The sequence below is a fragment of the Macrobrachium nipponense genome, chromosome 44 (assembly GCF_015104395.2).
Source record: "Macrobrachium nipponense isolate FS-2020 chromosome 44, ASM1510439v2, whole genome shotgun sequence".
Classification (NCBI taxonomy): Eukaryota; Metazoa; Arthropoda; class Malacostraca; order Decapoda; family Palaemonidae; genus Macrobrachium; species Macrobrachium nipponense.
The window spans coordinates 13,025,697-13,039,520 of record NC_087221.1 but is presented as its reverse complement, the minus strand read 5'-3'; the positions used below and the strand labels follow the sequence as shown (position 1 = coordinate 13,039,520).

Sequence of the window (13,824 nt, the reverse complement as noted above, 5' to 3'; positions counted from 1 at the left end):
CAGGTTATGTCATTTACAAGAGAACTAAAGGATTAAAAGTAAGGCAGTCCCCGGGTTACGACGGGTTTGGCTTACAACGTTACGAGGTGAAGGCGCTTTTCAATTATGTTCATCAGAAATTGTTTCCAGGGTTGCGACGCATGTTCCAGGGTTACGGCGCTTACAACACTCATCTGGCAGATGAAATATGACACCAAAAATGCAAAGTAATCAAAATTTGAAGGTTTTTTTGATGAAAAATGCAATAAGGATGCAGATTACATAGTTTTGAATGCACCCAAAGCATTAAAAGTAAGGTTTTCTTAGGGTTTTTGACGATGTTCAGGCTTACAACGATTTTCGGCTTTCAATGCGTCTCAAGAACGGAACCCCCGTCATAACCCGGGGACTGCCTGTAAAGTTTTCTTATGTTTTCGATGATTTTTGGCTTATGATGCAGTGTAGGAATGGAACCCCTGTGTAAACTTGGGACTTCCTGTATTATGATGAAAAATGTGAACAGCAAACAGAATCTGTTGATTTTATACACAAAAAACTTGCCCCAACTTAAAAAATAATTTAGTTCACAACAAGACATTAAAGTCGTATTTCAATTTAAAAATACTTTGGATAACAAAAAATAACCTTGTCCCATATAAATATAGAGTAACCTAAAAATAACCTTGTCCCATATAAATATAGAGTAACTTGAGATTCATCTATGGTAACTAGAAGTAAGAAAATAGCTTTGATTTGAGTTAGTCGTTATGCTTATTGTTCATACACGAACAAACCTTCAGTCTTAACAATAGGATCATTTTTAGCCCCTAGCTGGATCCGGTTAAATTGCAGATGAAAGCAAGGAATCTTGTGAGATCTGGCAACGTGTGCATACGTCGGGTAAAGAGTGGTCAAGGACCATGCATCTACGCTACCTAACCACCTTGGCAAGAGTTGTGGTTGACCTCTCTTGCCCTTTACCTGGTTTATTACCCGTTTGGATTGTGTTTAGTGTGTGTGTATGTGTGTGTGCTGTTATTATGGCTGCTTCTGCTCCTTCTCGGCCCTGGAACTTCAGGTTTTCCGTGTTCTCGTTTTTTGGCTTTGGCTGCGACCGACCCCCACATCACTTGTAGTAGGTGTCGCTCTAATGTTTGTACAGTAACAAATCCTTGCACGGAATGCCGTGCGTGGCCTAAAGAGCAGTGGAAGTTGTTTTATAGCAAGAGGGAGCATTTTAGGGTTTTTACTCTTCCTTTGTGGGAGGGTTTTTCTTCTCCTCTTCCCGATGCTTCGTCTCCTGCTGCGATCACACCCCCATAGTAGTGTTATGCCTTTGTCCCCATCCTTTTCTTCCATCGATTCATCGTTGGAAGTATCGGGAGGCACTCAGGCTGATTTTTGTAATGTCACCCCTTCTTCTTCGGGAGTTAATTTGATTCCCAAGAGGGAGGAGGCTTTTTCATCATTGTCTTTTATTGCAGAGTCGGAGGTGTCCAAGATGGTGGCACTTTGGAAGATGCTGGGGCTACTGGGTTCTCCGTCCTTGGAGGGTTTGCTGACGCACTTCATGGATGCTTGCTACCCCTGTCCTCATGGTGTCCAGGCCCTCCCCCCTCCGCCTGGCCTCGTCTTGGTGGGTAGCCGAGGTCAGCCATATTGTATTGCTCTGCCAGTGACAGTTGCCGCTTCTTCGAGTCAGAAGGAAGCCGTGGCGTCATGGGGTCAGTCATTTTATATCCCTCTGCCAGTGGCGTCTGCCTCCTGTTCAGACCGAGGGGAAGCCATGACGTCATTGCCACTTTTGACTTCACTTCCATCGATGATGTCACTCCCAGTCGTCTCTACTGCGCTGCCTCGCTCATCCGTGTCATCATCGTTTGCTGCTGTGACGTCATCTCTACCATCCATCGCTGCTTCTCCCTTCCATGTCGTCAGAGCCTTCTCTTGCTAATCCATCTGAGGCTTTATGCCAGGCGGTTCTCAAGAGATTGAACTCTGTTTTGGAAGATAAGTTGGCTGCCAATGTGGCTGGGAGGACTGGAAGCAAGTGTGTTGCATCGCCCCCACCTCCTGAAAAGAGATTGCGTAAGGAACCAGTGCTGCCTTCCTCTCCTTCTCCCCCATCTCCGCCGCGTCGGCGTATCAAGCGTTGGAAGGTTAAGGATTTTGCCCTTTCTTCGCCTGCGAGTGAGGAGGAACACGTCCGTGTTCCTGAGAGTGTTGGTTTTGCGGAGAGTGTTTGTGTATCTTCCCATGTGCAATCTGCAGTGGCTGCTTTGCCCTCTTCATCGAGTCGAGAGCGTGTTGCAACCTCCCCATTTGTGCACATGTTGCAGGTGTTCCCTCCTCTCTTTCTCCAGGGCCTATTTGTCGTTGTTAGGATCTCAAGGCGCCTGTCAAGAGGTCGAAGGTTGTGAGAGCAGAGTTAGTGCAGCAGGATGTTTTGCCTGCCCCTCTCCCTGGTACTTCAGGAGTTTGATTCCGAGGAATTCTCATTTGATCTCGAGTGTTTGAGATTCCTCTCCAGCTCACGTTCATACGTCTGCCACGCCTGTGCCCATTCGCAGCCACATTGAAGAGTCATCTGTTGGGAGAGTGTGTAGTGATGTTCCTGGTGTTGTGGTTGGTTCGTCACGGGAGTCGGTGCTTGGATCCAGCCCAGACAGGTTAGTTGGTGTTTTGGGCTGTTTGGCTGCTGGTTCTTCAGTTAATTTGAACAAGGAAGGCGCTTTAGATGACCCTGCACACCCTTCTTGTCGTTGGTCTCTGTTGCCATAGCAGGAGGAGGGAGACACGCAAGAGTTTTTGTCTTCCTTTACGGAAGTTGTCGATCTCATTCATGAATTCAACAATTTGGAGACTCAGGCTTGGTCATCTTACACTCCTTCCTGCTTGGAAGCCTTGCTGGGAGCTACTCAGGATCCCAAGTCATCATTTCAACTTCCCTTGTCGGGGCACGTCCAGTCAGTCTTTTAACAAAAATACATTTTATGGGAATAAAGTTTTAAATTCAGAAAACGATGAGAAATAATATAAATGACTAATGAAATGAATAAATGAGTTATGTATGGAAGACGGAGAGGTGGGGGGAGGGAGGAGGTGAGTTTATTGTTTGGAAAGAGAATCTCCCTCCAGAAGGACTTCAGGTATCAAGGACCTATCTGGGGTTACTTCTCTGTTTTTTACTGGCACTATGTGAGGTTACTTCCCCTCTTCGTTTTTTACTGGCACTAGGATCAGCTTGAGACACATTTGTCTTTGGTGTTTCTTTAAAATCTGCCTGAAATTAAACACAACATTGTCATTAAACATGTTGGAGAAATGGATTACAACTCCTTTGTTGGGATGATAATTCTCCACAAAATTTCTTACATCATTCCACTTGCAAACATGTCCTTAATCCTTGAAGTAGGCACATTATGTATGCCCATTTGTTTTCTGGATTTTTCAAACCAGCCTCTGCTGGCCTTAAATTCACTAACAGCAGCGGTTGTTGTAGGCATTTTCTCACTGAGATCAGCATGCTACTTCCTCCTACACTTAGTTAAGAGTTAATTCTTAAATTCTATTGTGTTTCTCGCCTTTTTTACAGAAGGGTTGGCACTTGGAACTTTCTTTGGCCGTATGATGGCTTATTTAGCAGTTGCACTCGAATGAAAAAGCACAAAAAGCACAAAAACAACTAACACAACAGCAGAATGGGTCATGACAGAAGATGGGATTCTTTGTTTGGGTGCTCAATATGGGGCCAGTCACGCTTCCCCGGATGGAGCGTTTCTGAGTGTACGAAAACCAAGGAAACCTACGATAACCGAAACAAAATTTTGTAGATAAAATTCTACAAAAACCAAAATGTACAAACTGAGAGGCGTACGAAAACTGAAACGTACAAAATGAGAGGCGTACGAAAACCGAGGTTTGACTGTATCTCGCTGTGCTCTCGTTCACATTGAAATGGCAGCCAACCGCGGAAAAACATTTGCCTTTCTTCAACATATTGAGAACTTTCACCTTCTTGTTGAGCTTCATGATGGTTTTCTTTCTTTTAGGTTCTCAGCCAGAAGCATTAGAAGGAACAGGGCGCTTTTTAGGAATCATTTTCAGCATGATTCACATGGATATTTGCTGGTACGTAAAACACAGCTTCGGGATTACGTCCATGTATATCAGTAACTTTCAATACAGTGAGGCTGATGAAGGAGAGATGCATGGTACCAAATTCCATCTTCGTGAGATAGGACTCAGGTTTCAACCAATCAACGCCAAGTGTACAGTCAATGAGCGACAAGGAAAATGAATGCTGCTCTTGGATTTGCTGCTCTGCAGATGACAGCCAATAGAATAGCATGTCAAGTATCCTTTCTTCTGGGCACTGCTCTAAGAAGGTGTCACGGCACCATAAGAGTTGTTTATCTGCAGAAAGTTGTCTTGGGTGAAGCATCTTAAGAAAAACCAATTATGTTATTGAAATTTTCTGTTATATTAACTTATTACAAAACTGTAAAATTTGAAAATTAATAAAAAAAATTTCATCATAAAAAATGCATTTAGTCATGGAAACATATACTTAGCATGGTATGCGTGAAAATACTGCGTACTGCAGACGTAAACATATGTGCCCTGCTATTCCCGTTGTCTTGTGTAGTTTAGATATGCTCTGCATACTTATAGTTTCATCCTAAAACACTTTATGTACATACATATATTTAGAAACCATCTTAAAATGTAGTACAGTCTGTGCAAAATGCCTGATTGACCCAATGCAGTTCAATGTTCTATCGCTTATGCGTGTTTTGTGTGTGGTACGATATATTGTATGTATTACTGCGGACTAAGGATATCCTTTAAAATGTCTTCTGAACATTCTTCTCCTAAGGCTTCTGGCAAAGAGCATAACTGTCAAAGGTCCTTACAGTCAATGACTGTGCAAAATGTTGTGAAGAAGTAGTGGGCCATTACCACATGACTGAAAGTGCAGTAGCCTGCCTTGAGTACGAGTATGAACAAGGTAAAATACTCTGGGAGGTCATTCTTGTGGAAGAACTCGCCACCCTCTTTACTATTGCTATCCAACCAACAGACCAGGACTTTGAAGAATTTTGTGGTCCGTATAGGTAATTTGATCAGGGAAGTCAGGCAGATACAGACAATGGTAAAGGCATGGGATAAGAATAAAGAAAGAGCCACAAATTTTATCAATACTGTTAGTGAAATAGAGAAGACCCGAAATCCCTGATGAGGCGCCTCCTGAAGAAGGTGAAGAGGAACCCTCAGAGATGTAACCCCCTCTACTTTGCTGTGCAGTCTATCTTTGTTCTCATTCATCAGACTGCACAACCAATATTATCATCTATAATCAACAATCATTACTAATAAGTGCTCATATAATTTAATATCATATTATAATATTTAATATCACATTTATACAGTAAATAATGTGAAAATACAGAATATCTGTATGAAAAAATTTGCATCTATGAATAGTGGAACCTGCAGTAATTTTTATAGATAACTGTGATGAAGTGCCAAGTACTATTTCTGGTTACTATACTTGCCAATCATTAAATGAGTACCTGACAACAGCCAGACACCTGAACTTTCATCACAGGTAAAATACGACTGAATACTCTAAGGCAACAGTGATCCCTTGAACAACTTATGTACCAGTATTGCAGAAAATCAGACTAAGTTCATTAAAACAGTGTGATGTACTCTAAATTAATTAAAGAGCATCACTCCATCAACAACTTTAAAAGTTTAAGTATTTCCCTGATTTCAAAAGTCTAAGTACTTCCCTGGTTCTAACTGACTTCAATTAAATTGAAGGAAAACAGCTCAATTACCACTCTAAGTTTCTACCTAAACATAATTACGTATACTGGTGAAAAAGAAAACACAAAAGTTTTAAATACAAAAATTTATTATTAAACTCAAAATTTATAAGTGAATTTCACAATATCAGGGAAATTTACTTTTACTTGAAAACAACACAAAGTTTAGTTAATTCTTGAATTAATTAAGTAAAATTAAATCAAAATTAATTTATCATCAAAAATCTAGAAAATTAATTCAATCAAAATTTAAAAGTGTTAGGAAATAACTAAAATTTGGACATTATTCACAAGTGCTAAACAACAATGAAACTTGAATAGAATTCTAAGTAAATGCAAATTAATTCATAAGTGTTAAATTCAATTAAATATTCAACGACTAATTATTGAAAACAATTAAGTTGTGAATACAAATGAAAACACAGAAAAATGTGGAAAATACCAAGATTGCAAAAACTACTAATTACACAGAAAAAATGCACTTCAATAAGAAAATGGATAAATGCACAAAAAATTACTTCAATAAGAAAAATGGTTAAATGCACAAAAAATCACTTCAGTAAGGAAAGGGATAAATACACAAAAAATCACTTCAAATGAAACAAACACAAAACATAAAAATTTGCAATGTGTAAACATTTACATTGTTTCATCAAACCACTGTAACTATTAGTTGCAACTAATAAACCTTGTAATAACACATTACCACCTAGGTACCAATTTTCTGCTGCAGCTAGTTCCTCACAATGTTTAAAAAAAGAAAAGGCGCCATTACACACTTGTACAATGTTTGTATAACTGAATCACGAAAGTTTGGAAGGTGATAAATCCATAAATTAAGGTATAAGCCATGAAGATCTTTCGACTCAACATCCTTTACTCAGCAGATAAAGGACATTGAGTCGACAGATCTTGCTGAAACTCCATTGTTTATTTTTCCTTCGTGGCTTATACCTTTATTTGTACAATGTTTGTTCAGTTTCCACAATAAGCACTAAGTAATATTAAATAACTTAAGAAATCCGAAATCCAAAATTTACGAGTAACCAATCACGAAGTATAAAATCTTTACATTACTGTATTATCAAATATGGCTCGCGGCTAATGTACAATGCAAAAATTTCTCTCTCTTTTCACATTCTACATTATCTTAACTTTTAAATTTTGTTATGCAAAATCTGAACATGCATTTTTAGAACATACTATAACTCTAAGCTAAATAAGGAATCTGAAAATATTGCAAACACTTTCCAACATTTATAGAGAGGAAATATGCGTTACGAAAGTAACAGCATATAATAATACATTCCACAGAGAAACCTAATTTTTAGATAGTTCCAAAGAAAAATCTGCTAATGAGTGAGTCTGCAAATCCTGAGAGCATGAATACGTGGGGTCCACTGTATAAGTTAAGTAGCACAGTATTTAATGTGAAAAAGAAAATGGGACACCTTCAATACCTATTGTATGAGATAAAATAGCTCTGCCTGAATATAGGGGTTAATTTGATTAGTTTCACATGTACGTAGTTGTAAGCCATATATCTTTAAGGGTAATGTTGTAAGATGACTGAAATTGTATTAAGGGGTTTTAGGTGTCAAGATGATAGTTGAGGGTATATTGTTTGAATGATTAAAACAAGCAGTTATAAGCATTTCTAGGGGGTCTTTGGTGTTTGAACTATTAAAATAGCCAGTTACAAGCGTTTTTAGAAGGGATACCAACTTAACGTGGATTTTCCCTCAATTCGGTTGGTTGTGGCCTTAACACGGACGTACTGTAATATCAACAGGGTTAACCACAAGCCTCACCTTTCAGTTCTTATCGTGGTTGAGGTAAAGAAAATTGACATTTATTTTGTTTCAGGTTAATGTGGTGCTCTCTGACATGGCTCCTAATGCAAGTGGCACGCGAGCAATGGATCATGAAAATATCATAGATCTAGCATATTCAGCATTGAATTTTGCAGTGCAGCATTCTGCTTTAAAAGCATCTTTCTTGTGTAAGGCAAGTGTAAGACCATTCTTCCATACGTGTATCCTTTATTTATCTTTTGTGTAACTTTCCATGTATTATAAGTGATATTAGATTACTCCCAGGTTATGGGCAGAGATTACCATTTTGACCATTTGTTTCAAAACTTATTATTTGTAGTTATACATGCATCATGTGATTGTGTTTAAGAGCCAAGAGTGTATACTACTAGCACAAGGCCAACTTAAATCTAACAGCAACCATTCTTCTTACAGGTTTGGGATGGAAGTAGAGACATGAAGCTTAAAAGTGACATGGAGAGGTATTATGGCAGTGTCAAGGTTATCAAGCCTAATGCTAGTCGAAAAGATTCTTCAGAAAAATTTTTATTGGGCAAAAATTTCCAGGGAATTGGTACATAACTAGTTTTAATAATATTTAAATAAATAGTTCTTACAATAAAATATTGATTTTTATGGAATTTAACTGAAGTTGTATTTATGAATTCACCTGTCACTACAGTCAGCTCTTGATCCAAAATAGAATTGACCTACAAGAGCTTGATAATGCATGGTAGGAAAATATTGAAGAAAATGGCTGAAATTAACATTCTATGTAATATAAAAAAACATTTCAGCATAATACAGTAGCCCTTCAGCATACCAGATGCTCTTAGGGGTCTGTCCTGATAAGGAACAGACTCTATAGACTACATCAAAACCTTTCAAGATATGTACTAGGTAACACTAATACCTAATACTATATCATTTCTAGCCTAAACTAATTTGCATTTATCATTCAGTTCAAATTATTTCAATAAAGTTATCAAGACAATGCATCATGGTAACAGGTGGCCTAGCAAACACTACTTCTATAATGGTGAAACCAATACTGTAAATGGAAAAATAAGATAAATTGGGGTATGAGTTGAGGATATTTGTACATGAAACGCATCATTATCATTTGTTATTTTTGTATGCTGTTATTTGAGGGTGACTTGAAAAAGCAACTATGATTTAACCAGATCCTTACATAAGCAAAAAATTATAATCTCTTACGTGAAAGCAAATGCAGGGCTTATTGCAGCTCAAATAAAAATCCACTTTCATTCATATTAGAGATATCAATTTCATTCAACCAAAGGACTCGGCCAAGGGCAACTCTGTTACCCTTAATGGCCAAGTCAAAGAGAAGTTTCTCACAGTAGAAAAGGATGAGAAAGTCTGTTATCTGCTGCATAGAAGCCCTGATTGGAGAGATACCCTGTCCACTACACCAACAGCAGAAGGTTCATTTCCCTTGGTACACAGCTGCTGAATATTCTGCAAGTATCCAGGCATCTTTTTATGCATCGAGAAAAAACATACGCTCGCAGGAGATACTGGAGAGTCTTCAGGCATGGAGTGCCATCACCTGTGGCCACCATCTGGTGATCCCTCTCACATGCAGCTGGCACAGAAGGCTGTGCCATGGGGGACTCTTCTCATAAAATAGAGCCAGCAGGACCAGGACCCACTTAGTGTGTGGTCACTGGACACCACCAGAGTCAAACTGAAGTTCAAGGTGATCAAAGCCTGTTGATGACCTAATGAGTCAGACAAAAACAGAGAAGAAAGCTTAAGCCTCTAAGATAACCCCCTGGTTGCTGGAAAAATGTTCTCCATCAAAACCCACAGTCCATTATTATTAATAGGGTTTAGTTTTTCCAGACCTCTGAGTCTTAAGTAGACTCTTCTCGGGCTCAGCATAAATGAGCATTCCTCTGGTAACTTCTGTTGTACCAGCTACAGAGAGCTCATGGCTGGGATTCTCCATAATTCAGTCTCTCTGTAATGTTTGGTGTAGGAACTTTGTCCTATCAACACTGATGACTGAGCTTGTCTGCCAGCCCATCCAAGACCCCCAGAATGTACCTGGCTGACAGCTCCACTAATTGTGCTACTGCCCACTCATTCACCTGCACTGTCAGCCTTGCAGTTGGAAGGACATCACTCCTCACTGCTTATTGCCATGTGCTATTACTGTAGTGCTTTTGCTCATCAACAGCACAGAGTGTCCCACTATTTAGACCTGAAACTCCCACTAGGCTAAACAAGCCTCCCAGAGTTTCAGGCCACTGATGTGGTGGTGTCTGTTGTTCTGGTTCCACACTCTTGTTTAAATTCTTTAGTGTGTATTCTATCCCTAGCAGATGTGTCCGAAAGATGAGTACCTTGGCAGGGAGAGTGTCCACTTGCATTCCTAATGAGAGGTTCCTTTCATCTAGCTACCTCTTTCCTCACTTCCTCCAACAGAGGAAGATGAGAGAGAGTTGAGTTTGTTGCTGGAGACCCCTTAATCTTCATCCCCTAAAGGGTGTGGAAGTGAAGCCACCCCTGACAGACCAAATTTACAATGGTGATAGATGAACCAGAACAATGTGTTACTGCTGAGCAGGTTGATGCTGCCGAGACAGGAACTTCTGCACTGCAGGACTGATGGCTAGGTAAAGGCAGTCCCTGATTATTATTGGTGGCCTCTGTGATCGGTGATCCAGTTTTATGGCGCTTAACTAGCAATGAAAATTGGCAGTTTTCAGTTCTGATTTCCGCTTATTGGCATCGATAACAAAAAAATAAACGATTTTCAGCTCTGATAATGCCCTTAAATTGCTGAAAAAACCCCAGCTAATAACCAGGGGCTGCCTGTATTATTGAACATGCAATCAACCATAATCCCCCCAATTAGTGGAAATCCACAATACATTAGAACCCCTCTCTATAAACGCTTATATGTATGTAATACCCTACTAAGTGATTGGCTCTTTTCAGCCAATAGCTGTCGTCATGGAGAGAGAGAGAGAGAGAGAGAGAGAGGAGTGGACTGAGTACATACCTTAAGCTAAAATGCTTATAACAGCTTATTTTAATAGTTCAAACAAAAATATACCTTACATTATTACATACCTTTAACTAAAATGCTTATAACAGCTTATTTTAATAGTTCAAACAAAAATATACCTTACATTATTATCCTATAAAACACTTTGATATAATTGCAAAGTTATCTTACATTTTTATCCTTAAAAATATATGGCTCACATATACTTGTGAAAACTAATCAAGTTACCCCTGAGAGAGAGAGAGAGAGAGAAATACTTATGCAGATAAAAAGACAAATTTAGTACACTATTGACAGTACGTACACAAAGGAAAATAAAGATTAATTCACAAAACTAGGTGATAAGAATACACAGTATCAGCAAACATTGGAACACTGAACTAGAAAAAAGGAGGTGAAACTCCCTCAAAAAGTATCAAGAGCTACAAGCCAATCAACAACTACATAGTAGCGGTAAACCCTGCTCTGTGATTGGCTCTTCTATTCCTTGTAACCAATTGTGTGTCGTGCGACGAGCCAGTCAGCATTGAGGTAACATCCTTTATTTATACGTTGCTGTGTGATTTGCTACTTCCAACCAGTAACAGAGAGAGAGAGAGAGAGAGAAGGGCTGAACTAGTTGCTCACATGGGTTAAACCAGCGAATTCCAATCAGGGTTCCTCATGCCATCATCAGGGGTTCCGCAAGAAGTCTTGAAATAAATATGTATTTACACAACTCAAATATCAGTGGTAGATATTTGAACTGTAATAATTGTCCAGAGTAAATTTGTACAGTTTTAGAGTATGTTTCTCTAAAGGCACCGTATGGTCCTAGGTACAGGTTGGTCTCTGCATCAGGATGCGGCGGACAGGCTGTTTCACCTTTGGGGACCTTTGGGGAAGACCCATGTTAGACCTCTTTGCCACTCGCTTCAACGGAAAGCTGGGGGTCTACTTTTCGGTGGTCCCAAACCCTCTTGCTTTGGCAGAGGACACTCTACAGCATCCTTGGGACAACCTCATGATGTACATCTTCCCTCTGTATTGCCTGATCCGTCAGGTCCTGAATAGAGTAATGAGCTCTTGAAATCTCAGGATGACCTCTGTGGCCCAGGCAGAGTAGTTCCTGGACCTTCTGTCTCGGCTCTCAGGGGTTCCGAGAGAAATTCTCCCATGGCGCCACTTCCTTTGCCAGCCTCATGTGGAAAGGTTTCACCAGTCGGTAGAGTCCCTATCTCTTCATGGCTGGAGACTTATCAACTATCTCCTGTGAGTAAGCAAGAGGCTTTCTCACAAAGCTGTGGGCCAGATGTCCAGCTATCTCAGGAGATCTTTGTCAGCAGTTTGCTAGGGCAAGTGGACCATCTAAAGTGATTGGTGTCATCGCCGGGGTTTCTCTCCACTCGGAACTCCGGTTCAGCGGATAGCGGATTTCTTGATATCAGGGATGAGAAAGGTCTTTCCGTCTCAGCTGTCAGAGGCTACAGGGCTGCCTTGGGGTTTGTTCTGCTCCTGAAGGGCGTGGACATCTCTTCATCCTGGGAAATCTCATTGTTGTTCAGGAGTTTTGAATAATCCTGTTCACCAAGAGAACTCAAATCTCCGATGTGGGACCTGACTCTGGTCCTGAGTAGTCTCACTTGAGCTCCATTTGAACCTCTGCGTCGATCAGCAGACAGGAATCTGACTCTGAAGATGGTTTTCCACTTGGCTTTGGCTTCCTGAAAAAGAGTTAATACTTATACATACACTTCCAGCCCAAACAGAGGGCGAGAGTTACCACTAGGACATATGTATCTCGTGTGGCAAGAAAGAGAGAGTGAGGGTTATCCTTATTTAAAAAGAGTGAAATGGATAGATTATTGCATTTCTTTAAAATACTATCACATATGAATTTTGAAATTAGTTATATTACTATTATTATTATGCAAAAATATTAATAAACATACACATGTACCATAGAAATTCTCTCATCTCAGTAAAAGAGAGAGAGAAAGAATTTACATGATCCTGAGTGGGCAACACACACTCCCCCTCCTGACACATTACTCGATATATTTGACAGCTGTTGGACCCCAGCCATCTCAGCTTGGCTACGTGGAGTTCAAAGACAAGATGCGGGATAAAATGCATTTTCTTTCATTCTTACATAATTTTTTTTATTTGTAAACTAAAATCTTGCTAATTCACTTTAGTATTTTCTTTAATGAATTGATATTATTGCTGTTTACATTAATATTGATATTTGAAAATTAGTAAATCATTTATCATCCAAAAAACATACATCACTGTAAGAGAGAGAGAGAGAGAGAGAGAGAGAGAGAGAGAGAGAGAGAGAGAGAGAGAGAGAGAGAGAGAAATGGAAAGATTATTGTAGTATTTTCAAAATACTTTCACATATGATTTTTGTAATTACAGTTATTATTATTATTATTATTATTATTATTATTCTTATCATCATCACCATTATTATTATTATTACTATTATCATTGGAAAATATTAATAAACATATTATACATACATGTACCATAAAAATCTCTCATCTCAGTAAAGAGAGAAAGAGGGACCTGGAGTTCGAAAGAAGATGCAGTGAAGACTGGGATTTCCTTTATTCTTACATAACTTTTTAAAATTTATAAACTAAAATATGACATTGTTATGATACAATAAAGTTTCATACATACTTACCTGGCAGATATATACATAGCTATAGACTCCGTCGTTCCCGACAGAATTTCAAATTTCGCGGCACTCGCTACAGGTAGGTCAGGTGATCTACCGCCCTGCTCTGGGTGGCAGGGCTAGGAACTATTCCCGTTTTCTAATCATAATCTCTCTTCCACCTGTCTCCTGCGGGGAGGCTCTGGGTGGTCTTCAATTGTATTATCTCTGCCCAGGTAAGTATGTATGAAACTTTATTGTATCATAACAATGTCATTTCATACATTCAACTTACCTGTCAGATATATACATAGCTGATTGACACCCTTTGGTGGAGGGCAAGAGACAGCTAACTAACTGACTAGACAGGTAAACAACATATGTTGTAGGTATAAATAAACCTTAGTTCCTACCTTCTTAGATGGAAGACTTCGTGGCTACTGCCTAGGAGTCTGCTTCATCTCAAGAACCTTAGCGAGATAGTGATCTGTGGCCAAGAATTCTTGTGGATCT

General features: G+C 39.5%; 2 protein-coding genes across 2 annotated transcripts in view; one reads left to right on the top strand and one right to left on the bottom strand.

The window, feature by feature from the left end:
• The window catches only part of LOC135204375 (ribosomal RNA large subunit methyltransferase E-like), a 59,569-nt gene extending 51,355 nt beyond the window's left edge, over positions 1–8,214 (top strand). Inside the window, exons 6-7 of the mRNA XM_064234601.1 lie at positions 7,680–7,820; positions 8,063–8,214. Of these exons, the coding sequence (XP_064090671.1) occupies positions 7,680–7,820; positions 8,063–8,209 (288 nt within the window). The 3' untranslated portion in view covers positions 8,210–8,214. The remainder of the gene's footprint in view (positions 1–7,679; positions 7,821–8,062) is intronic.
• The window catches only part of LOC135203911 (rRNA methyltransferase 2, mitochondrial-like), a 218,749-nt gene that overhangs the window by 142,155 nt on the left and 62,770 nt on the right, over positions 1–13,824 (bottom strand). The gene's annotated exons all lie outside the window — the stretch shown is intronic.